The following is a 26913-nucleotide window of genomic DNA, read 5'->3' on the forward strand; positions in this document are numbered from 1 at the left end:
GGACAACTCATCCAAAGTCTCAGCTCTCACCCCATACACTCCTCACCTTTCCTTCCCGACTTGATTTTTCCCCAGAGCATTTATCACCATTTGATATCCTGCTTTATTCTTTATCTTACTTGTTGCCTGTCTCCTCCTGCTACAACGTAAGCTTCCCCTGAAGGTAAGCATTTTGTTCACTGCAGTGTTCTCAGCATGTGGTGCTACGTCTGGCACATAGTAGGTGCTCAACAAATTGTTGTCGTCGTTGCCTGTGATTCGCTTTCCTACCCTCCTGTCCCTGGTCAGCCCTTACACGTGGATGGGTCGGCAGAGCCATAGGAAAGTGAAGGAATGGAGAAGAGAGGTGAAGAAAGAAGAATATGAACATATGGAAAAGTATGTGTTTGGAGAGACGATAAGGAGCAAAGTGCAAGTTAAGAGATTTCTGATTAAATAACAGAGTGTGTGGAAGGGTAAGTTTGTGCCAAGGAGGAAGGACAAAACAGCAGAGAGGGAAGCTCTCCAGAATGTCCAGTAAGTCTAACCTGATCAACCAGTCGACACTTGGGCAGAGAGCCTGGGGTTTGGCTGCAGCCACAGCTTTGGGCCCCTGCCTGACTCTTGCCACAGTGCCATCCTCTGGAGACCAAGGGAGATGTGCCGGTGGCCTAGAAGAGGAGGAAGAAGCAGGGAAGGGAAAGGGGGCAAGTAAAAGACTAATGAGTGATACAGGGGGGAGTGGGACAGACTGCTACGCAGTGGAGGGGACTGGAGGTGCGAGGCCAGGAGAGTGTCTGTAGCAGAGACAAAGGGAGGAGACTGGAGGAGCAGCAGGAGGAGGTGGCCGCAGAGGGAGGAGAGACGGGCAGAGGTGGGAGGCAAGCACAGGGACGCTGCTATTACACAGAAGCAGACACGCGTCTCGGGCCTGTGCAGGAATGTGTCACTATTGCTCCTGCCATCTGCCCCTGGAGTTCTGTGCCTTTTTCTTTTTCTTAAGTTTTGCGTTCTTATTATCGTAAAGCTCTCAATTCTCATGCTTTCTCAAGGATGGAGACATATATAGATACAGATATCTATATACATATCTATACATATCTATACACATGGGAGATTATTTTACAATTTGGTAATTTTTAATATTTTGGTCATATTTGGTGTTTAGAAGGGTTACATTACGGTATCCTCCCCTTGAGTTTGGTAACAAGGACAGAAAAGGTCACTCTCTGAAACTGAATCCATCAAAGTCAATAAAGAACAGATGCTTTTAGCCAGTTGCCAAATAATTCAAATTAAGAGGCAATTTATAAATGGAGATAAGGGGACCACAATGCTTTGTGAGGCACTCCCTAGACCAGGTGTTTAGACTAGAGACTTTCTCAGTCTAATCAAGCTGATCAATTAGGATATGTCCTCAGAACTGAAATACATTTAATGCAAATAAAGTTGTAAGTTAAACCAACCATCTAACATACCTAATCTGATTATCTTAAGTGGGTTTTATGGGGTTTAGTTAGAGGAAGGCCAAGAAATAAAAACTTTTAGTGTATATCCAGCTGGTCCAAAGGAGATTCTTCTCTGATTTGAAAGCCCAATCCTGATTTTCTAGACACCCTTGATTTGGAGAATGGAATAATCCAGCTACCCTAGCTGAACGGAAATATTCCTTGGAAACATCTGACTGCTTCTGTTCACTGCTCTCTAGGCTAACCTGTGGGCCATAGCTTTCTGTGAGCTGGCCTCTTTAAAGGGATGCTCACCACAAAGGTTCTAAGCTAAGGACGTGCCTGTAATCAGGCCAGAAGAAAATAGCCTGATGTTAACTGGCAAGTGGGCTTCTAGACAGTCCTTCAGTCACCTGAGAGTTCTGGGAAATTGTGTTTTGGTTCTGCTGGGCCTGGTCACCAGAGAGTGGGGATAGAATCCTGTGATAAAATTCAGCCCTGCAGAGCTGAGGACTGGTTAAGGACTCTGGGTTAGCCTCACCAAGGTGTTGATGACTGGGACGGGTTGTCTGAAGCGATCATCCAGTACGTCCTTTTTGTCTTCTCTTTTAGCTGCAATCAAAATTCAGTAACCAAAATATATAAATAGATAAAAAGACGTCTAGAGTGCTACGTGTGAAATGACTTCAGTAAACCTGGCATCAGGTCACCAATACATAATGCACTTTCCAACAGGCATTTAGCACGAACACATTGTCTAAGCATTCCTCTTTCTCAAGGAGCAGAAGACTGAAGGCGGGATATAAACTCTCTCATCTGAGATGTTTGTGGCTCTTTTCTCCTATAATCAGGGCAACTCTGTGCTAACAGTAGCAGAGGGAGTGAAAGAAAATGGCCTGCGAGGGCAAACACAGCACTTACCTTTCTTCTCTGGAAGATTCAACCAGCTTGATTCTCTTTTCTGGAGATCAAATCCTCAGCGCCATAGCTTTCCATCTCAAAAGCAGAAGACCAGATTCAGACCTGTTATTCTTTCCAGCCAAGATAGTTTTATTCCAGTTTTGCATGTTTTGATAACAATTTCCTTTCCCTCCCTCCCTACAATTGCGTCTCTGTACCCTGAAATGCCTCTTGAGCATCCAAGGATGACCAGCTCTGGCTGCTCCTCATTACAAGAGGGACAATCTCAGCATGAAAGAATATCAAGACATGTGACCTATGGGTGGGCCAACCTCTTCTACTCAAGTCGCAAGAGAATGGTCAATTAATCAAATTCCACCGGTTGTGTTAAAAATATACTGCCATCAGGTAGACATCCTTCTCTAAATGCTACAGGACAGTGAAAAATGTGCAGGTTAATGAGATCTGTAATCTTTTTTTCTTTTATCGGCACACACTTCAGGCTGGATGCAGGATGGCTAAATAGGTGCTTTAGGAAGGTCAGCCCGAAGACACACAGGACCAGAGACATAAAGCCACCTCCGGGGGCAGCCATATTGCCAGCACCAAAGGGGCAGTGGGGCCACCTGCTGGAAGGCTTGGGCACTGCTCTGGCTGCTTGGTCCCTCTGCCTCCTCCATGTCCTTTGAGGTTGGTCTATGGCAGGACCACGACCTTTTTCTCCAGCTTCTGTGGTGGGAACAGGAAGTTTCTCATTATCTCATCCAGCTCTTCCAGGGCCAGCTGGGCATGGAGCTTGGCAACGTCATCGGACTCCAAACGTACCACGTGCTTCAGCAGGTGGTAGAGATCCTTGAGGACGTCCCTCAGCACCTGGATGAGAGAGACAGAGTCATGGCCATCTGTCTACTGTGCCAACATTTCTCAGAATGACCTAACTGCCTTCTCCTGTCTGAGGAGTTCTGTGAGGAAACCCACAGGCTCCTTTAAGAAGATAACGCATGGCCCTCTCAGGTTGGAGATCGAGTGGGGCAGCTGTACTGAGGTAGGCTTCCTTTTGGGTTTCTCATGCACTCCTGACCCCTCACTACACTGGCCTTGGTGGCTACTGCTCCCTTTTAGCCCCAGACCCCTCCCTTCAGTTCCAAGGCATGGCACAGACCTCAGGACCATAGGCAGGCGGTACTGCCCAGATACGGCTGCTCCTGAGAGCATGGTTACCAGCATTCTCCTCTCTAGCTCCCACAAAGCCCTCTGTGACACCCACTGAACAGGCACCTATCTTATGAAACGCAGGAGGCTATTTCTTCAGCAATCATGCTTTTCCTTGCCACTACTTTAAAAATTTTCCACCATTGTTTCATGTCCGTGTCGTTCCCTCAGTCACTATAATTTTTTTTCAACTCCAACTCTGCAATAGGAAGCAAGAGAGGACTCCATAGACACAGTCACACCCATTTTTCACATCCAATACTCTGATCTGATGGTCTGATATGGAATTGGGAGGGTGCCAGAGCACCTACTCCCAGGAGCTTCTAATTTTGTCCCAAGTCCTCCTGGCTTGGGAGCCAGAACTTCTAGCAAGAAATGGGTTCTTCAAGCAGAAGAACAGGGAAACTCAGAGGAAGGGGCCTTAGGGATCATTTAGTCAAATGAGGGACTGAAGACTCCAGGTCACAGGGGGTCACATGTCTTGTCTGCAGCCACTTTCAAAGTTAGTCCTGGTTGAGGGCTCTTTGCCTCAAAAGTTACTATTTTTTGGGTCAGGTACTGCACTAGTATTTTCCATATATTATCTGATTTTTATGCCAGTCATATAAAGAAAGGAAAGCCGCACTTTACAGATGAAGAAACAGGATTAGAGGGTTAAGTAACCTCCCAAGGTTACTCCGCTAAAAAAGGGGTAGAGCCAGTTTTTAAACATTCAGAGCTTGTGTTCTTGTTTACTTTTACTGAAAAGGTAATACAGTACAAAAAAGTACATATTAAAAAAATAAGTCTCTCTTCTACCCCAGACTCCTACTTCCCCTTCTCAGAGGATATCATTCTTAATTTTGAGAAATATTCTAGGTATTTACAAGCATATATATATGCATGTGCCTTTTTCCCCTTTCCCCCCTTTCTTTTAAAAAATTTATTTATTTATTTATTTTTGGCTGCGTTGGGTCTTCATTGCTGCGTGCGGGCTTTCTCTAGCTGCAGCGAGCAGGGGCTACTCTTCGTTGCGGTGCGTGGGCTTCTCATTGCAGTGGCTTCTTTTGTTATGGAGCACAGGCTCTAGGCACTCGGGCTTCAGCAGTTGTGGCAGGTGGGCTCAGTAGTTGTGGCTCACAGACTCTAGAGCTCAGGCTCAGTAGTTGTGGTGCACGGGCCTAGTTGCTCTGTGGCATGTGGGATCTTCCTGGACCAGGGCTCGAACCCGTGTCCCCTGCATTGGCAGGCGGATTCTTAACCACTGCGCCATTTCCCTTCTCTTTTTAATTTTTTTTAATTTTTAAAATGTTTTATTTTTTGCGGTACGCGGGCCTGTCACTGTTGTGGCGTCTCCAGTTGCGGAGCACAGGCTCCAGACGCACAGGCTCAACGGCCATGGCTCACGGGACTAGCCGCTCCGAGGCATGTGGGCTCTTCCCAGACCGGGGCACGAACCTGTGTCCCCTGCATCGGCAGGCGGACTCTCAACCACTGCACCACCAGGGAAGCCCCCCTTCCCTTTTTTAAAGCACAGGATTATATGCTATACCAGTGGTCCCCAACCTTTTTGGCACCAGGAACTGGTTTCGTGGAAGACAATTTTTCCACCGGTCGGGGGGGATGGTTTTGGGATGATTCAAGTGCATTACATTTATTGTGCACTTTATTTCTATTATTATTACATTGTAATATATAAATGAAATAATTATACAACTCACCATAACACAGAATCAGTGGGAGCCTTGAGCTTGTTTTCACTTGCCACTCACTCATAGGGTTTTTTAAAATAAATTTATTTAGTTAGTTTTGGCTGCGCTGGGTCTTCGTTGCTGCACGTGGGCTTTCTCTAGTTGTGGCGAGTGGGGGCTACCCTTCATTGCGGTGCACGGGCTTCTCATCGCAGTGGCTTCTCTTGTTGCGGAGCACGGGCTCTAAGCACACGGGCTTCAGTAGTTGTGGCACGTGGGCTCAGTAGTTGTGACAGGCTCTAGAGAGCAGGCTCAGTAGTTGTGGCGCACAGGCCCAGTTGCTCTGCAGCATGTGGGATCTTCCCGGACCCGGGCTTGAACCTGTGTTCCCTGCATTGGCAGGTGGATTCTTAACCACTGCACCACCAGGGAAGCCCACTGATGGGGTTTTGATATGAGTCTGCAAGCAATTGATTTATTATGGTCTCTGTGAAGTCAAACCTCTCTGCTAATGATAATCTGTATTTTCAGCCGCTGCCCAGCTCTAGCATCACCTCCTTAGCTCCACCTCAGATCGCTGGGCATTAGATTCTCATAAGGAGCGTGCAACCTAGGTCCCTCGCATGCACAGTTCACAGTAGGGTTTGCGCTCCTATGAGAATCTAATGCCACCGCTGATGTGACAGGAGGCGGAGCTCAGGCGGTAATGCCAGCAATGGGGAGTGGCTGTAAATACAGATGAAGCTTCACTCGCTTGCCAGCCACTCACCTCCTGCTGTGTGGCCCGGTTCCTAACAGGCCATGGACTGCTACCGGAGGTTGGGGACCGCTGTGCTACACTGTTATGTACCATGATTCCCCCCATACCCAACACATTTTGAAGATCTTTTGCTATTACAAATATTGCTGCAATAAACATTCTGGTACCCAATCTTTGCAGACATGTACAAGGGTATCTGTAGGACAAATATCCAGAAATGGAATTCCTAGGTCAAAAGGTAATGCACACTGAAAATCTTGATTGCTAGGCCAGAGAAGTTGTAATAATTTATATTTTTACCTATCACTCTGGAAACTCCTATTTCCCCATATTCTCATAAGTGATATATATTGCAAACTCTTTATCTTGGCTAATTCAGGAAGTGAAAAATAGCATCTTGCTGTTTTAAATTTGCATCTTTTTAACAGATACATCAACTACTTGTATTTTTTTTTTCTGGTATGTGTAATCAAATTTTCCTTATTGATTTGTAAGAGCTCTCTGTATATGAAAAAGAGAGGTCCATTACCTATCATATGAATTGCAAATATTTTTTCCCTAGTTGGCATTTTTTCTTTGTGAAATTTTATTTTCCAGAGAAGAAATTTACCTTTTTTTTCTTTCAGTACGCGGGCCTCTCACTGTTGTGGCCTCTCCCGTTGCGGAGCACAGGCTCCAGACGCACAGGCTCAGCGGCCCATGGCTCATGGGCCCAGCCGCTCCGCAGCATGTGGGATCTTCCCGGACCGGGGCAGGAACCCGCGTCCCCTGCATCGGCAGGCAGACTCTCAACCACTGCGCCACCAGGGAAGCCCGAAATTTACATTTTTGATGTAGTTAAATTTATCAGTTTTTTTCCTTTATAGTTTCTGGGTTTTGTATTTCGCTTAGAAGAAACGGAGCCTACAATGTTAGCCACTATGCTATGCCGTGGCTATTTATTAATAATGTGTACCAAATTGGGTTTGTTTCACCATATGTAAACATCTCTGACAATAATTGGTTCAAATGGATTTTAAAATTTTTCCTCTCACTACTTTGGAACTTCCAGAGTTGGCTGAATATTGAAGGCTGTACCAGTGTGTACTGTGCAATTTCAAAAAAGGAGGAAGATCAGAAAAAAAAGAAATAGGAGAATGGAGACATTCATTCATTCTTTCACTTTTATGGCTTTTCATAAAAACAATGTAATAAATACATATAACAGCCTATATACTATAAACACAGACTACGTCTGCAAAAATACTGATTGCCTTCAGCAAGTGACACTGGGGAGAGATGAGGGGGATTATATACCCTTTTGTACCATTCTATGAATATATAACCTATTAAAAAATAAATATGCTTTTTATTAAACTGAATTAACTACTAGACAAAGATTTTCCTAAGGCCATTTAATAGGTAAAAGAGATATAGAACCTGCCTTTAAAGAGGCTTATGCTCTGGTGGGGAGGATAAGTCATGTACATAAGTGAGGACAATACAGAACAGAACATGGTACGTATCCTGAGAGCAGAGAGAGTGTATGAAGAGAGGTTCGAGCAAATAGAGGTCACATTTTAGGAAAAGGAAGTGAACTGAAGGTGGTGAACAGAATGCTGGGAAGTGGTTACTTCAGTGGGTAACAAGTACACTTACATCTGTGATGTAGTTAAATTTATCAGTTTTGGGGGTGGGTCTTAGCTCCACAGTCCCCTAAGCATTCCACACAAGTACACTAGGTGTGTAGCATCACACATCTTGGACTTGCTAAAGAATACAGAAAGAGCTCTTTCCGTCGTTTGATATTCTCGAATAGCATAGGCACTGGGGATTGGATGGAGGAAGGTAGGGGACGGGGTACACAAAACCAGCCCCCCAGGTCACTGTCTGGTCTCCCTCTTGTTCCCTGGGCTCCAGCTGTGTGGGCCTTCTTCCTTTCCTTGTCTGAGCAAAACTCCTTCCCAGCTGAAGGCCTTCGCATAGGCTGTTTCCTCAGCCTGGAAGACATTTCGCTTCCTCTTCACCCTACAATTCCTACTCACCCTCAGCCTGAAATGCCACTTCCTCAGGGATGCCTCCCTAGCTCCCATCTGGGTAAGCTTTCCTACCCTGCCTATAGCTCTGTTTGTAGCCCCTATCACAATGGTAATTTAAATATTTATTGTGTAATTAAAAATACATTTTCCTCAATAGCTCACATGTACTATTGACACTGACACCACATCTTGCCTTGTTCACCCTGGTATAGTCCCAATGCCTCATATAGTGACTGGCACATGGCAGATATCTAAAAAATATTTATAAATGAAAGAAGGCATGCATGCATGCTATTCCTGGCCAGTTTCTTACTTGGTAAAAACTAAAACTTCTAACAACATCCACTGAAACAATGCTGGGAAACCAGGGAATACACATGCATGTACCAGCTACAGAATACAAATTGCATAATTTCAGGGACCCCACATATGAGGTCAACACACTCACATTTGCATTTAAAATCAGCATGGCACTGGCACAATATAAAGATGAACAGTAAAATCCATGCTAATAGTCTAACATTTAAAAGGTTCTCAACTTAGAACAACATTAATAGCAAATAATAAACACCTTGACAAGTGAAAGGAGAGAGAGACTGTGGAAGAAAGGAAGAAAACTTTATATTTAAAAACCTGAGGGGTGGGCTTCCCTGGTGGCGCAGTGGTTGAGAGTCTGCCTGCCAATGCAGGGGACACGGGTTCGTGCCCCGGTCCGGGAAGATCCCACATGCCGCGGAGCGGCTGGGCCCGTGAGCCATGGCCGCTGAGCCTGCACGTCCGGAGCCTGTGCTCCGCAACGGGAGAGGCCACAACAGTGAGAGGCCCGCGTACTGCAAAAAAAAAACCAAAAAACCCTCAAACGGCACTTTTTCCTTGTTTTTCTGAACAAGGGACCCCGCAATTTCATTTGGCACTGGGCCCCACATATTATGCACTTGGCCCTGCAGACAACTCTCAGTGCTCTTTGCCCAATGTCGCGGCATTAAGTGCCTGAATCCTGTGGGCAAACCCCACAAAGATGCTGCCCCATCTCTGCTGTGCAGCTGTCTCCTGGGTTTTCTCCCAGAGCTGCTGGGTCACACAGGAGTCAGGTCTCCAAGCGCAGGTGTCTGCCTCTGACTGTGCACTATGCCCGACTGCTCTTTCATAACGTAGCTTTCTCTTTCCTCAAGGCCAGCAGTGTGAAAAGGAGAGACGATTCTGGAAAGAGGATGGCTCCCCACAGCTACTGATTCATGATTACTCACTCACTCAGTAATCGTCATCAAGGGCCTACTTCGTGCCCAGGCAGTGTGCTGGTGATAAAAAGGTGAATAATGCACGAACCCTACCCTCTGGCAGCTACAGCCAGCGGGGAGGCAGACACGCACACTAAGCAGTGTGATCCTCAATCTAAGAGATAAGTGTAGGTGATTCTGTGGAAGCAAAGGAAGTGATTTCCGCCTGCAGAGGTGGATGGAGGAAGAACGTTTCCCTACCGTGTGAAAGGGCCTTTGCTCTGACTTTCATCTGTAGCCAATGGGTGGCACCAAGGAGTGGTCTGGGGAAGTTTTATTGTCCCCTCACTCTCAAGCCACCTCAAATAACTGCAGAGTTTAAGCAAACCCAGCATGCTTGTTATGTGAATAGAGCTTAAAGACAAGGCTCCTAACACTCTCTCCAACAAATTACAGCCCAGTGTCTCTTATATAGAAATTCTAGTGTTCCCACTGTTTATCACAAGGTCATCTTTTTTTTCTAGAGGAATCTTTCACCTAGTCAGAAATATCTTAGAGATTTTTTGCTAGAGCATCCTAACATTCAAAGTAAGGTTAGCTTTCTTTTCCTTGTTAAAAAGGAAAGTTCTAAGGCATTCTGGTCTGCTAAGGTACTCTGTTCTTTCCTGGTGTGGGTAGGAATTTTCTCCTTGGCACTGCTGCGTCCTTAAAATAACAATAATGCTTGTGCAAACACCACTTTGTACTTGAGGGGTGCTGAGTTCCTTGTTTTCAGTTACCGGATCTCCTTTTTTAGGTAACTGAGTGTTAGGCAAAGACTCCTTCTTAATTAATGGGTCTATCTTAGCAACCCACCCTGGAACGGCTTCTCCCCAATCCCTGTAGCGCTTGGGATCCCACACATCACAGGACTTCCTCTGGACTCCCCAAGGATCAAAGCTTCCCGCCAGCCAGGGACTGTCACCAAATCCCATGGATCAGGGGCTGAATACAAGGAGAGTTCAAAGGTAAAGTTACTCACAGGAGCCTCTGTGGTGGGCAGGATATAGGCAATCCCACAGAGAAAACCTCTCATTAGGAGTTCAACACACCTGCTCTTCATCCCCCCACGCATCAAGGCCCCAGGACTGCAGGGAAAGGTGGAGGTGGAGGGTGTGAGTGGGGTGGGCCGGGGATATCTTAAAGAAGTACCCGGATTCCTAGTCTGAAAACTCTTTGGAAAGGGGTGGGGTTCAGGTCCTTTATTAAAAGAATTTAGAGTGTGAGTGCAACATGCACACACACACTTTCTCTCCTCCTTCCCTCCCCCTCCCTTTCCAGGAGCCAGTTCCCTGGAGCACAGGAAGCTGATGCTTCAGGGACAAGGGCAGTCTTTAGGGTTAGACGTGGCTTGGCAAAACATACTGAAAAGGGGACCGTGTGAGCAAAAGACTGCCTTGGGCACACAGGTGCACTTACAATGGAAAAGCAGGAAAACAGTGTTTGACTTTCAATGAGCTTGACCCCGAACACACCCAGAGTGGTTGTTGTATCTCTGCATTAAGACCTAAAGAAGAGGGCTTCCCTGGCAGCACAGTGGTTGAGAATCTGCCTGCCAATGCAGGGGACATGGGTTCGAGCCCTGGTCTGGGAAGATCCCACATGCTGCAGAGCAACTAGGCCCATGAGCCACAACTACTGAGCCTGTGCAGCTGGAGCCTGTGCTCCGCAACAAGAGAGGCTGCGATAGTGAGAGGCCCGCGCACCGCGATGAAGAGTGGCCCCCACCTGCCGCAACTAGAGAAAGCCCTCGCACAGAAACGAAGACCCAACACAGCCAAAAATAAACATACAAATAAGTTAATTAATTTAAAAAAAAAGACCTAAAGAAGAAATACATGATGGATATCTTTCTTCTCTTTAGTTCCTAAATTTATTTATTTGATTATAAAAACAATATTAACCACAACCCAGAATATCTGGGAAACAGAGGAAGGAAAAAAAATCTTTAGTCAGACTACCTCTCTAACACAAACTCCATTAGTAAAGACATTTAGCAATTAGTAGATTTATTTACATTTGAAATAACTTTAATATTTTAAAAGTCACACTTCTAAATGGAACTTAGGTGAATGAAACTGCTATTCTTTGGTATTATTTTGTGAGATCAATACGACACAACACAAATGGTGATAGATGAGACATTTACAGAAATAAGAATTCCAGAAAGCGTGATCTAGCAGAGGACTTTCCACCTATACTTCTGTAATATTTAGGGAAAAAATGGGTTACTAAATATAAAAGAATTAAAAAGTTAAATGCTAGCATACACTAATTGTACTTAGAAATTCAGTCTTCTATAGAGCTAATAGAATTGTGGCTCCCTTTGTGGCTAAGAAGTAAGTACTAGGCACAAAGACAAAAACAGACAAAGAACAGGGAAGTCAGACATTGAAATAAAAGGCAGGAGCCGACACGAGAAACAAGTGAACTGGAGTTGGTGGCTGGAGACCAGCCCGGCAGACAAAAAGATTCTCTAGATTGGGGCCCAGAAGAAGAGGAGACCCCAGAATCCAAATAATTCTGTTTAAAGACACGCTGAAATAAGCATTAGGTGTGGTATAAGGAAGCTGTAGGTCCACCTCTGAGAACGCTCATTTTGACCACTGTGCTTCCATGTTATAACCAACATACGGCTTGGTGGCTGAGGGAAGTGAGAGTGATCAGAAGAGACTAGTTATGGGACAGAGTCAAGGATCATAAACAGAGCACAAGCCAGCCGACATTTCCCGAACTGTGTGCAGGAGACCATGCTCAGCATGCTGGGTGATGAGGGCCAGCTCCAGCCTTCAGGAGCTCACCACCATCTGGGGGAGACAGACATGGACAGTCGAACCTAATGGTCTGCTGGCAGGCGAATCGGGTGAAGTGAATCCCGACACCCCAGTTATCAGCTGGAGGATCTTGAGCAAACCACCTCGGCTTTCGGAACCCTGGAGATGTCTGTAAAATGGGAATAACACTGCCTCCTTTGAAGGTTGTTGTGAGAATTACTGTCTATAAAGATCCAAGCACAAGGATTTGCAAGTGATGGCTGCTGCAGAAGCGGCACTAATACTGTGATCTCTGTGAGGGTCAGGACTGTCAATCTTGCTGCTCTTCTATCACTGAGGCCTCGAGTACAGCCTGGCATGCAGCAGCTCTGGCATGTAGTAAACCTTTGACAAACAAATGAATGAACGAGCATATGATAACAATAGCTAATCCTCACATAGTACCTATTATGTGCCAGGTGTGGTTCTAGGCATTTTATCTATCGTAATTCAATCCTCACAACAACACAACAGAGAGAGGTACTGTTATTATCCCCAATTTGCCCACACAGCTAGTGACAGGTGGAGGCAGGATTCAAACCCTGGCAGCCTGACTCAGAGCGAATGCTCTTTATTAACCACTATATTATTCTGCCTCTGCAGGTGGTTATTATTTTCACTACCACGAAGTGGGGAGCATAAAGCACGTAAAGCACTGCCTACCTTACAAGTTTATTGTGAGATCAAAAGAGATAATGCATATGAGAGTACTTTGCTGTCACAGCGTGGTGATCAATAATTCAAAGTATCATTGCTACTATTATTCTGACACTGAGGTAGTTGGGTTTACCACCAAGCGGCTAAGAAAATGAGGGGAAAGGCACGGCTCTGAAAATGAAAAATAGAGAGCAGGAGCCAAAGAAAGAGTGCTCAGGAAGATGAATAAATGGAGGAGAGTTAGAAGAAAAGGGAAGGGCTGTAAAAGAGGGGAAGAGACTCCATGCAGTGTGATGTGGTATCAGGGCCAGAGTCGGTACCTGACGGTCGGGAACACCGTCTGTGCCACTGCACAGAGCTGAAAGCACGAGCAAGGACTCTCCTGGACAAGCAGAGAGCAGCTAGGCTCTGAGGTCTTGGAGGCGAGCAGCCTCTCTAGGATAATGGGCAGGAAACAAATAAATTGGGGAAGCAGAATGGAGGTAGACAATCTGGACCTCATTCAGGGTGCTCTGGTCTAAAGAAGAATAAATGCTTTACTGATAAAACCCCAAAGTTCACTTTGATGGGTCTGTAAAAAAGAAGTCAGGACCAATTCAAACGGAAAGACCGGGCTTTTGAGACACTTCATTGAAAAGCATTGGGTGGGTCAGCAAAGAAAGACAGGATTACTAATGTCTAAGAGATTCCTATCCATGCCTGACAGATAGAGAATCTCAAACATGCTGAAGTTCAGGGCGGCATTCTTGTTAACTGGAGGTTACTGAGCTTTTCAAAAACCTTTTATTCCTAAAGTATTTTTCTCTGCTAGACCTAGAGATAAATGGCATTTTTACCCTTTCCAGATTGTGTCTGGCTGTTAAATAAGGAGGGCATCTCAAGTGCAAGTTGGAGATGGGTGGGGAGGGGATGAGGGGGGTATCATGCGTGATTTTCATTGAAGAATAAGGGGGAAATTTTAACTGGTTACGTGCCCAAAATGCTACAGGGATGTAGACAGTCTGGGCAGTTTAGGGACAAACACCAAGATGGCCTTCATGGTTAACCCCTGGGAGGGGTGACAGCTCAGGGATCCTAAACAGAAAGTAGGTGCTGGGACTCTCCACTCGCTGTGGCAGGGACGGGAGCAGCAGCCGCGGTGGCTCTAGGAGCAGCGGTGGCAGCATCTCTCAGAATGTCTTTAAATAGCAACCTGAGGAAGGCAGCAGCTTTCCTACACCCCCACAGGCATGGAAACAGAACAAAGAAGGCAGGGGAAAATGGCCGGAGGATGTACAGAGGCAGCAGGCTGCTGCTTGTAGAAGTGATGGGGCGCTTTGTCCTTAGAAGATGATTACAATCCCAGCTTTCAAATTGTACTCAATTACCACGTCTGGGGGGAAAGGGCTTCATCTTTCTTGGCCCTCGAAGCTTCCCTGCTGAGGGAGCACAGTTCTGCTCCCTTTCTGCACCTAACGCCTCCCACAAGGGATTAGACATTGCCTGCAAAGGCTCACTACTACCATTTACTGAGTGTTTACTACGCTTCAGTCACTGCGCCAAGCCCTTCACGCACATTATCTCATTTAATCCTACGAGGCAGGTGTTATTAGGCCCAGTTTGCAAATTAGGGAAAGGGGATTTAGAGAGGTTTAGTGATTTGCTTAAGGACACAGCTAGAATTCAAACCTGCATCTGTCACGTCTAGCTGCAAACCCTGTTTTTAAACACATGCAGTTAACTAGGAAATCCAATACACAGGAGGATGCTATGGAGAGAATTTGACCTTTTCCCTGCACCATCAAAGCAGTTTATTTGGATGGGGCCTGGTTAGGGAGGAGGGGGAACAGCAACTGGGCTGCTGGCTGACTGCAAGGTTTGGGTTTCCTCTGGGGCACTGGTTTGCTTGGGGCATCCTGCATCACCCCAGGCTCACCCGGCTCACACAGCCTCAGGTCCGGCTTGATTGGCCATGAGGGAAGTGCAGGCCACTCTCCTTAGGGGTTCTGCTTAGTGGAATTCAGTGCTCTGTGCAAGATGCCTCAGGAACAAACGGTTATAGAGTTAGACCAAAGGTCAGAGAAAACCACAGTCACTGACACATCAGAGGCTCTGGTGGGGTTGGCAGTATGTGCTAATATACACATAGCATAGAATAGACGTGGACTAGGCTGGAAAAAGCAACCTGCCCACCCACACCGAAGTATGGCTACAAAGCCCAGACTCTGCCTCTGAGCAACACCATCATTCTAACATAGTGATTCTCTACCTTGGCTGCACAGTACGATTCCATGGAGAACTTTTAAAATGCCTGGGCCCCCACCTCACACGTAAGAATCAGAACCTTAGGGGTAGGGGCTCAGGGCTTAAAAAAATTTTTTTTTTTAATTTCTTTTTATGCTCTCCAGGTGACTCTAATGAGCAGCCAGGATGCAGCAGTGCAGCATGTTAGGAAAAAACACTGGGTAGGAGACAGTAAGAGATACGTCATGGTTTCCAAAGAAGGGCTCACTACAACAACTCTGCCCATGAAAAATCTAAGTGCCAAGAGCAAGGGTGACAGGATTGGGACATGACCTGCTGCACTTCTTGGAATTTTCTTAACTATCGACAACCAGGTTTTTATTTTCCAGCAAAGGGACTGGGTCAAAATCTTTTTTTTTTTTTTTTTTTTTGCGGTACGCGGGCCTCTCACTGTTGTGGCCTCTCCAGTTGCGGAGCACAGGCTCCAGATGTGCAGGCTCAGCAGCCATGGCTCACGGGCCCAGCCGCTCCGCGGCATGTGGGATCTTCCCAGACCAGGGGCAGGGCACAAACCCGTGTCCCCTGCATCGGCAGGCGGACTCTCAACCACTGTGCCACCAGGGAAGCCCCCAAAATCATTTTTGATGCACAAATTAAGACTGCATCTTTTTTCCAAAATATTTAAAAAATATGTTCTTTGGGACTTCCCTGGAGGTCCAGTGGTTAGGGCTCTGCACTTCCACTGCAGAGGGCACGGGTTCGATCCCTGGTTGGGGAACTATGATCCCACATGCTGTGCGGTGTGTCCAAAAAAAAAAATTCTTAAACATGTGTATTGGAGTGTAATTCTGAAGACACAGAAAGTTACAGGCTCCCAAAAGGCATCTGTAAGAAAGTGAAAGGATAAAACGCAGGCAGCTGCCTCCTTTACTAGGTTAGCTGTAATTATGGCAGAAACCTTCACACAGATGGGAGGAATTAAGGAAAATACATGTGCTAAAATTTTGACAGCAATGTACATATATACATATATATATATATATACACACACACACATTGAGTGTGTGTGTGTGTGTGTGTGTGTGTGTGTGTGTGTGTGTGTGTGTGTGTGAAGCCAAGTTTTGAAATGCAGACAGTTCTGGCTGCTCGTCAATATTCATTCTGTCACTGTGCCTCAGGACTCCCTCTCCCAGCTGATTTGGGGACAACATGTCTACAACCCAACTGCAATGAAAACTTTAGGCGTTTCCAAGTAAGGAAGGTAAAATTCCCTCCTAACGAGAATTTGTTTGGACAACTTCTGTTCTTGGGAAACCTGAACAGAAGAGTTCGGGAACTGGAAGAGTTTGGAAGCCCCAGAATTTCCAGTTTAAGATCTAAGAAGTCTTTATTGCAAAGGCAGGTACAAAGAAACTTAAGAGATGTATTGTCCCATGCCTCTTAGAGAAGAGGTTTCATGCACTCTCTCAACAGACATTTATTAAGCATTATTCTGTGCAAGGCAGTGTGCTAGATTTGGGGAACATAAGAATGAATGGAAAAGTAGTAAAATTCAGAGACAGACAGGATGGTGACTGCTAGGGGCTGAGGGAAGGGGAGAGTTAGTATTTAATGGGTACAGAGTTTCAGTTTTACACGATGAAAAGAGTTCTGTGGAGGGATGGTGGTGATTGCAGCATAAAAACATGAATGTACGTAATGCCACTGAACAGTGCACTTAAAAATGGTTAAGATGGTATATTTCATGCTATGTATATTTTACCACAATTTTTTTAAGAAGTGACTGGTGTGTTCAGGGGCTGTCCCCTGTTGACATCAGATGTGAACAAAGCATTACAATATCTACTCTAGTCTTGAGCTGATATTTAAAGTACTGTAGAGCCTGGAGAAAGGAGGATTAATTTTGCCTGAGAAATGAGAAAAGGCTTTTAACATTTAGAGTCCTAAAGGATGAACAAAAGTTTATCAGATGGACAGGTCGGGGGCAAGAGGAGAAGGCATTTGAGGCATAAGAAACAGTATGGACCAAGATCTGGAGGCAAGAAATAGTACGCAGACTATGTAGAGCTGGCACGAGGTTCTGAGGGCTCATGAGGGGAAGCTCGGGAGAGACAGTTATAAAGTCAAGCAGGGTCCAGATTATAAAGGGCCTTGTATGTCATATTAGGGAGCCTGGTCTTTATCTTAGGAACCACAGGGAACCACTGAGAAAAATGTTACCTGAGGACTGGACTTCAGCAGATTTGCATTTCAGAAAGATCCCTCTGGCTGCTCCCTTACCATGCTGAGTAACTGAATAGCTGCCGCTCAGGAGAATTAAAGAGTAGAAGAAAGTCCCAGTGGTTAAGGAAACAGAAGTCCTAGGAACCCAGGTTTGTCCCAATATACTTGTAACAGTTTACCTCTTCCTCAAGTATAATCTCAGGCCTGTTCTAATTAGTTCCTTCAGAACAGCCAAGCTGGCAGTAAAACTGCCTGGGTTTATACTCAGCTCTCTTCTGTCTGACCTGGGCATCTAAATGTAAACTTTCTGGACCTCAATTTTCTTACCTGTAAATAGGGTTATAGGCGTATTTATCTCACAGGGTTGTTAGGATTCAATGAGATAATGCATGTAAAGAACTCAGTGCCCTGCCTGGCATACAGTAAGCCCTTAATACACGTTAGTTACATTATTAAATACTAAACCTCAGAGAGCATGAAATTTATTTGGAGCAGATTTGCTAAGAGCAAACAAACAGTGGGGCGATAAGCAATGAGCTGGAACAGACCCCAGAGCATCAATCCAGACTGTCATTTTAAGTCACCCCAAGGAGGGTACACTTAGTCAGAACTCCTCCCTTTCAGAGGATAGAGCAAAGATAAGTGGGTTTTGCAATCCAGAGGCCCATCTGATTATTAGCACAATCACTCTCAGAGGAAGAATAGATTCCTGATCAAGCTGCAGGGCAGGAGGCAAGTCCCAAGACTCTCACTTCCCAGCTTGGCAGTCCCAGAGGCATTTGGTCTCCTTCAGTTTTTCTCAGTTCCCTGCCTTTTCAGTTCTGTGTCCATTATGGGAAGTTGCTGGATGGCATAGTCCAGTTTGGCCCATGATTTTGGCAAGGGCTAGTGGAACATGAGGAAGAGTAAAAAGGAAGCCAGAGCTGTTTCCTGTCTCTGCTCTCTGAACAGTTCACACTGTCAGGTACTGGGAGGTCAGGGCATCTGGGTCCAAGGCTGGCCTCAACATTCCCCTCTCCCTGCTCCATCGTTCTCGGGGACAGACAGTAAATAAGCTGTAAGGAGAGAGTCTGACCTGTTTTCCTTTTTGGTATCAGGTTTCCAGGATCTGAAGCTGCCTTCTTCTTTGCAGGAAATGCCCAAGTGACTCAGTTCCTGAGTCCTTCAAATGACAGTCACAGAACGTGTGCGCACAAGTTCTGGAACCATACTGCCTGGGGTCATCTACCGTGCTGCCACTTACTAGTTGTTGAACAAGTTACTTATCTTCTCTGTCTTAGTTTCCTCATGTGTAAAATGGGGATATTAGTCATACCTAAATGCGATCATTATGAAGATTAAATGAATTAATTAAAGCACTTAGATATATGTGCTACCATATAATAAATGCTCAATAAAAGTATTTTTGCCAGGTTTTAATATACACTGAATTTTTCAGGAACGCAAGTGCCATATGAAGTGAGAGGAGATAATATTTTGATTTGTTTGGAATTTTACAGAGAGAGTTTACCATTTTGGAAAATCAGGCTTACTCAGTGTACTTCTGAGTTGCCAGTACAAGATATTTATTATTAATTTGTATTTGTAGCTGTTACATTCATGATGATTCTACATATAAGAGCAACTGAATAGTTCATTATATCTTAGAGTTGGCCTAGACATTTATATATTAAAATATGTTATTTTATTATAAACTAGTATTCTTTTATTCCTTCTTTATATTATAGTTGGGACATTATATTGATTTTTAAAATATACATGTAGGTTACGTAGCTATACATTTCATTTCAGGAGAATAAAAAGGGGAAACTCTAAAATATTCGTTATAATAATTTGTAACAATAAAAGTACGTTGGAGGCTTCCCTGGTGGCGCGGTGGTTGAGAGTCCGCTTGCCGGTGCAGGGGACACGGGTTCGTGCCCTGGTCGGGAGGATCCCACATGCCGTGGAGCGGCTAGGCCCATAAGCCATGGCTGCTGGGCCTACGCGTCCGGAGCCTGTGCTCCACAACGGGAGAGGCCACAACACTGAGAGGCCCACATACCGCAAAAAAAAAAAAGTATGTGGGGTCTGATCTGATGCTGCTGTTTCCAAACCTGGTGCTTATCTTGTGCTCCAGCTCACCCTGATGATGTTACCTAAGACATCCTTGATAAAAAGATGAATCTTGTTGTAGTGGATGAGTGAATTAAGTAAGAGGAAGAGGGAGAGATACTATACTTCCATGAGCACTTGGCCAATGTAAGCTCCCAGCAACAAGTGGAAACGAGTGCTAATTCTTCCTGGCATCAGCTTTGGAAAATCAGAACTGCAGTCTCTTCATGAACTTCGTTTCCTCAATTCATAAAATAAGATGGTTGGATTATTTCCCAAAGTATGTTCCACGGAACATTATTACTTGGTATGCTTATAATGAAAACAGGGTTCCTTGGTAAATGGCCGAGGAACTGAGGAAACTGTTGATTTTAGCTGCAGGGCTTCTCAGACCCCCTAAAAGGCAAACATGCACCAAATGTCGAGGGGAGTGTACAGCTGTACACAGCATTTTCCAAACTTATTTGACCATGGAGACCTTATGTCAAAGAAGCAACTCATGGGGTTAATAAGCCAAAGGAAATTTTTGTGAAATATAAATGAAATAGTCTCTAAGGCCTCTTACAGCTGTAACGTTCCAAAATTCTGTGCTTAAATGACAGTACCTTCTTCTTGGCCATTTTATTTTTTATTAATTTATTTTTTTGACTGTGCCGCGTGGCATGTGGGATCTTAGTTCCCCAGCTAGGGCTCGAACCTGTGCCCCCTGAAGTGGAAGTGCGGAGTCCTAACCACTGGACTACCAGGGAATTCCTTCTTGGTTATTTTAGATCAGATTAAGAAGGGTAAGGAGAAAGCTATCCTACAGAAAATAAAATAGCATCTGATGCAGAAGAGGAAGACGAACCAAGTTCTAACATATGTAAATCTATGTAAATGATTATGTGGAAGAGGCAGAAAGGGAGCAGTTTTAAATGCTAGGTCTTCCAAACTGTCACTTATGTTATCACTAGAAAAAGCTGAACATTTATATTTTAGCAGAAACAGCAGAGTACTGAGTACTAATCTTTTCAGTTTTACTTCTTAAATCCATCACTAATGTCATATGGATTTGGCCAAATTACTGTTGAGGAAATCTATGGGACTATGCCCTACTCCTAGGCACCGGGCCCAGGCTCTCCTCTCACAAATGGCTATGGTGGAGGCTGAACACGGTTTTACACAAAGCAGCAACCCCATACACCCCACCTGGCCCAGCCAAGTTGGTTGACTTGGGGATGGGCATCTGATCTTAGCTGGAGCATTATGTCTCTTCCCTGGAATTTTTGCATTTGGGGCCAGAGAGGGAATCTCTGAGTGTTGGATGTTAAGATGCCACAGTGGGCCATCGTCAGTGGTCATGTTGCTGTCACAGGAAAAAAATGGACTCCAGTGCGAGAGAATGAAGGTGAAATGCAAGAGAAGCAGAGACAAGAGGTGCAGCATTTCAGTTCCTGACTCTAAGAGTCAATGACGACCAGATTTATCCCAGCTTTTCCCACAACAGTGTTGTTCAGCCCTTCTTTGGATTCGGTAGGCTAAAAAGTTCTCTTTGCTTAAGCTAGTTCAGACTAGGTTTCTGTTACTTAAAACCAGAAGAGTTCTCACTCTTGTCACACATGTCCTCCACACCTACTTTCTCCATCATTAGAGAGGGAAGAATGGAGGCTGCCTCCTGAAAGCTGGCATGTTAAACACATACAACGTCCTTGGCAGTCCAGAGGTTAAAGACTGCACGCTCCCAATGCAGGAGGCACAGGTTTGATCCCTGGTTGGGGAACTAAGATGCCACATGCCACATGGCGTGGCCAAAAGGAAAAACAAAACAAAACACATTTATGGGACCTCCCTGGCAGTCCAATGGTTAAGACTCCATGCTTCCATTGCAGGGGGCGCGGGTTCGATCCCTGGTGAGGGAACATAAGATCCCACATGCCACACTGTGCGGCCCAGAAAACACCACCACCACCAACAACAAAACACATACACACACCATTGCTCCCTCCCTCCCTTTCCTGTCAGGAAAGGGATTAAAAAATGGCATTAAGTTATCAGAACAAAAAGAACTAACAAGGCAATGGCAACACAAGTTTAGATCCTAGAAAGCAGCTGAATGAATCCTAGGGTCATGGTCCTGATTTGCCCAGGTTAGTATGGTTTACATCTGCTATGCTGGTATAATTATTAATAGTGTCCTCTTTCACTCTCAAAAGTGTTCTGGTTTGGATGGTAAATTGATTCATTAAACCTAAGAAGCCCAGAAGCAAGCCTAATGTACCACAGAAACATTGAAAAAAGCAGCAAATCAAGCTGAAAATAGTAGTTGCTGATGGGGAGTAGGAATGGAGGGTAAGAAAGGAGGATGGGGCTATGGATCTTTGAATTAGCTTTGTAATACTATGTATAGGAATAACTTCTTGGGAAATTAAATTAAATTAAAAAACAAATACACTAACAATAAAAAGACAAATAACCCAATTAAAAATGGGCAAAGATTCTGAAGAGACATTTCTCCGAAGAAGATATAGAAATGGCCAACAAGCTCATGAAAAGATGCTCGACATCTTTAGCCATCAGGGAAATGCAAACCTAAACTATACCACTTTACTGAAAGCCTTCCCGCTAAACTCTGGAACAAGACAAGGATGCCCACTCTCACCACTTCTATTCAACATACTATTGGAAGTTCTAGCCAGAGCATTCAGACACGAAAAAGAAATAAAAGGTATCCAAATTGGAAGGGAAGAGGTAAAACTGTCATTATATGCAGATAACCTTGTACTAAATATAGAAAACCCTAAAGACTCCACATAAAAACTACAGAACCAATATGTGAATTCAGCAAGGTAGCAGGATACGAGATTAATATACAGAAATCTGTTGCATTTCTTTAAGCTAACAATGAAATATCAGAAAGGGAAAGTAAAAAGAAAAAATCCCTTTTAAAATTGCTTTAAAAAAAAAACAACTTAGGAATAAACCTGACTAAGGAGGTGAAAGACTTATATGCTGAGAACTATAAAACACTGATAAAGAAAACTGAAAATGACTTAAAGAAATGGAAAGATATTCCCTGTTCTTGGATTGGAAGTATTAATATTGTTAAAATGGCCATACTACCCAAAGCAATCTACAGATTTAATGCAATCCCTATCAAATTACCCATGACATTCTTCACAGGACTAGAACAAATAATCTTAAAATTTATATGGAATCATAAAAGACCCAGAATTGCCAAAGCAATTCTGAGGAAAAAGAACAAAGCTGGATGCATAATTCTTCCAGACTTCAGACAATACAGCAAAGCTACAGTAATCAAAACAGCATGGTATTGGCATAAAAACAGACACATGGATCAGTGGAACATAACAGAGAGCCTAGAAATAAACCCACACACCTATGGCCAATTAATCTTCAGCAGGGCTTCCCTGGTGGCGCAGTGGTTGAGAGTCCGCCTGCCAATGCAGGGGACACGGGTTCGTGCCCCGGTCCGGGAAGATCCCACATGCCGCGGAGCGGCTAGGCCCGTGAGCCATGGCTGCTGAGCCTGCGCATCCGGAGCCTGTGCTCCGCAACGGGAGAGGCCACAACTGTGAGAGGCCCGTGTACAGCAAAAAAATTAAATTAAATTAAATTAAATTAATCTTCAACAAACTCCTTCAAGAATATACAGTGGAGGGCTTCCCTGGTGGCGCAGTGGTTGAGAGTCCGCCTGCCGATGCAGGGGACACGGGTTCGTGCCCCGGTCCGGGAAGATCCCACATGCCACGGAGCGGCTGGGCCCGTGAGCCATGGCCGCTGAGCCTGCGCGTCCGGAGCCTGTGCTCCGCAACGGGAGAGGCCACAGCAGTGAGAGGCCCACGTACCGGAAAAAAAAAAAAAAAAAAAAAAAAGAATATACAGTGGAGAAAAGATAGTCTCTACAACAAGTGATGTTGGGAAAGCTGGACAGCAGCATGCAAATCAATGAAGTCAGAACACTCCCTCACACCATACACAAAAATAAACTCAAAATGGCTTAAAGACACATGTAAGACACGACACCACAAAACTCCTAGAAGAGAACATAGGCAAAACATTCTCTGACATAAATTGTAGCACTGTTTCCTTAGGTCAGTCTCCCAAGGCAATAGAAATAAAAGCAAAAATAAACAGGATCTAATCAAACTTATAAGCTTTTGCACAGCAAAGGAAACCATAAACAAAATGAAAAGACAACCTACAGGATGGGAGAAAATATTTGCAAATGATGCAACCAACAAGAGCTTAATTTCCAAAATATATAAACAGCTCATACAACTCAATAACAAAAAGATAAACAAGCCAATCAAAAAATGGGCAGAAGACATAAATAGACATTTCTCCAAAGAAGACATACAGATGGCCACATGAAAGGATGCTCAACATCACTGATTTTCAGAGAAATGCAAATCAAAATTACAAGGTTAAAAAGAAAAACTACAATGAGATATCACCTCACACCAGTCATAATGGCCATCATTAAAAAGTCCACAAATAATAAATGCTGGAAAGGGTATGGAGAAAAGGGAACCCTCCTACACTGTTGGTGGGAATGTAAGTTGGTACAGCAACTATGGATAACAGTATGGAGGTCCCTCAAAAAACTAAAAATAGAATTGCCATATGATCCAGCAATCCCAATCCTGGGCATATGTCCAGAGAAAACTATAATTTGAAAAGATATATGCACTCCAATTTTCACTGTAGCATATACAATAGCCAAGACATGGAAGCAATCTAAATGTCCATCAACAGATAAATGGATAAAGAAGATATGGTAACATATATACAATGTAATGCTACACACCATAAAAAAGAATGAAATAATGCCATTTGCAGCAACATGGATAGACCTAGCAATTATCATACTAAGTGATATTTGACAAAGACAAATATCATATGATAACATTTATATGTGGAATCTAAAATATGATACAAGTGAACTTATTTACAAAACAGAAACATTCACAGGCATAGAAAACAAACGTATGGTTACCAAAGGGGACAAAGGAGAGGAGGGATAAATTAGGAGTTTGGGATTAGCAGATACAAACTACTATATATAAAAAATAGATAAACAACAAGATAAACAACTTTATAGCACAGGGAACTATATTCAGTATCTTATAATAACCTATAATGAAAAATAATATATATATGTATAACTGAATCACTGTACTGTACACCAGAAACTAACAAACTATACTTCAATAAAATTTAAAATAAGTATGGAGGTTCCTTAAAAAACTAAAAATAGAACTACCATATGACCCAGCAATCCCACTACTGGGCACATACCCTGAGAAAACCATAATTCAAAAAGAGTCATGTACCAAAATGTTCATTACAGCTCTATTTACAATAGCCAGGACATGGAAGCAACCTAAGTGTCCATCATCGGATGAATGGATAAAGAAAATGTGGCACATATATACAATGGAATATTACTCAGCCATAAAAAGAAACGAAACTGAGATATTTGTAGTGAGGTGGATGGACCTAGAGTCTGTCATACAGAGTGAAGTAAGTCAGAAAGAGAAAGACAAATACCGTATGCTAACACATATATATGGAATCTAAGGAAAAAAAAAAAAGGTCATGAAGAACCTAGGGGTAAGGTGGGAATAAAGACACAGACCTACTAGAGAATGGACTTGAGGATATGGGGAGGGGGAAGGGTATAAGCTGTGACAAAGTGAGAGAGTGGCATGGACATATATACACTACCAAACGTAAAAATACATAGCTAGTGGGAAGCAGCCGCATAGCACAGGGAGATCAGCTCGGTGCTTTGTGACCACCTAGAGGGGTGGGATAGGGAGGGTGATAGGGAGGGAGACGCAAGAGGGAAGAGATATGGGAACATATGTATATGTATAACTGATTCACTTTGTTATAAAGCAGAAACTACACACCATTGTAAAGCAATTATACTCCAATAAAGATGTTAAAAAAATTTTTAAACAAATAAATAAACTACACCACTTTATACCCATTAGGATGGCTATAAATCTTGTAAATGATAGACAATAACAAGTGTTAATGAGAATGTGGAACATATGGAACCCTCATGCATTGCTGGGGGAAATAAAAAATGGTGCAGCTAGAAAACAGTCTGGCAGTTCCTCAAAAAGCTAAACATGAAGTTACCATATGACCCAGCAATTCCACTCCTAGGTATATATCCAAGAAAACTGTAAACATATGTTGCACAAAAACTCGTACACAAATGTTCATAGCAACATTATTTAAAATAGCCAAAAAGTGAAAACAACCCAAATGTCCATCAATGAATGCATGGATAAACAAATATGCTAGATCCATACAATGGAATATTATTCAGCCGTAAAGAGTAATGAAATCCTGATACATGCTACAATATGGATGAACCTTGACCACATTATGCTAAGTGAAAGGAGCCAAACATAAAAGGTGGCATATTGTATAATTCCTTTTACACGAAATGTCTAGAAAAGGCAAATCCATAAACAGAAAGTAGGTTAATGGTTGCCATGGGTTGGAGGGAGGGGGTAATGAGGGAGTGACTGCTAATGAGTATGGGGCGTCTCTTCAGGAGTAATGAAAATGTTCTGGAATTAGATGGTGGTGATGTTTGCACGACTTAAAGAATATACTAAAGCCCCTGAATTGTAGACTTTAATTTTAAGGATATAAGTTATAGCTCAATTTAAGAAATTATGTAAGAAAAAACTACAAGGTGATGGGGAGAAGGGGATATAATGCTACTGATGAACAGAGCATACTCATTCTACCCTCCTTTGGGTCAGCAGCTGCGGCCTTGCAGAATTGTCTTTGTGTGCCTGGACCTGGCCTTGCCTCTCTTCTGTTCACCAACTGCCCTCAGGTTGGGTCTGTCTCCAGCCTAGTCCTGCTCCTCTCTTGACACTCTTCCAGTCCTGCTCTCTCAGATCCTGGCTCGGATCCTGGGACAAATACGCTACTGAAAAATGCCCCTGATAATCTCCAGGGTTATCTAGCTGCAAATCCTCTTTACCTCAGGGGTTTAAAGGCATGACTTCTGAATTGCTACCCCATATAGAAATCTTGTATTTGAGAGATGGTAGAGATCCTTAGAAAAGCAAGCATTCATTAAATGACTAAACATCTGGTTTTTAATGTGTCAGAATGAACGTTTGAAAAGTTGTGCTTCTGGTCTCACTGGGTCTTAGGAAGTAAAGAAAGTCATCACGATTTTTTGGCAACACCTTGCCAGAGAGAAGTGACGAGAGCTTGCTATTTACAGAGAAAGTATATGGCTAAACAGGAACTGGAACTCAGTACAAGTCTGTATTCAATTAACCAGAACGTCGCTTTAAACATTCTCAGCATGGGAAATTTAACCGGTGACTGCTTATTGTATATTTTCACCTATTACTGGTGTAATTCTTTGCCTTAAAAATAATCTTTACCTGCTCTTTCTTTAAAAAAAAATAAGCAGTTTAAGGCACACAACACTACAGCCAGCTAGAGCACAGCACAGGCCTTAGAGACACACAGCCAGGGTTTAAACCATCTCTGCCACTTACTAGCCATGTGAGCGTGAGTGGTTTGCTTAACCTCTGAGGGGCTTCCCTTAGTCATCGGTAAAATGAGGGTAACAACACCTACCCCTCAGAGCTCCTCAGAGAATCAACTGAGA

At 43.9% G+C, this 26913-nt stretch overlaps 1 protein-coding gene across 1 annotated transcript in view; it reads right to left on the reverse strand.

Moving 5' to 3' along the window:
* Positions 1–2467: 2467 nt before the first annotated feature.
* Positions 2468–26913, reverse strand: part of TANGO6 (transport and golgi organization 6 homolog) — a 176201-nt gene continuing 151755 nt past the window's right edge. The window contains exon 18 of the mRNA XM_082862666.1: positions 2468–3200. Within this exon, the coding sequence (XP_082718792.1) occupies positions 3024–3200 (177 nt within the window). The 3' untranslated portion in view covers positions 2468–3023. The remainder of the gene's footprint in view (positions 3201–26913) is intronic.

This window comes from Leucopleurus acutus (genome assembly GCF_964270905.1).
Source record: "Leucopleurus acutus genome assembly, chromosome: 20".
NCBI classification, from domain to species: domain Eukaryota; kingdom Metazoa; phylum Chordata; class Mammalia; order Artiodactyla; family Delphinidae; genus Leucopleurus; species Leucopleurus acutus.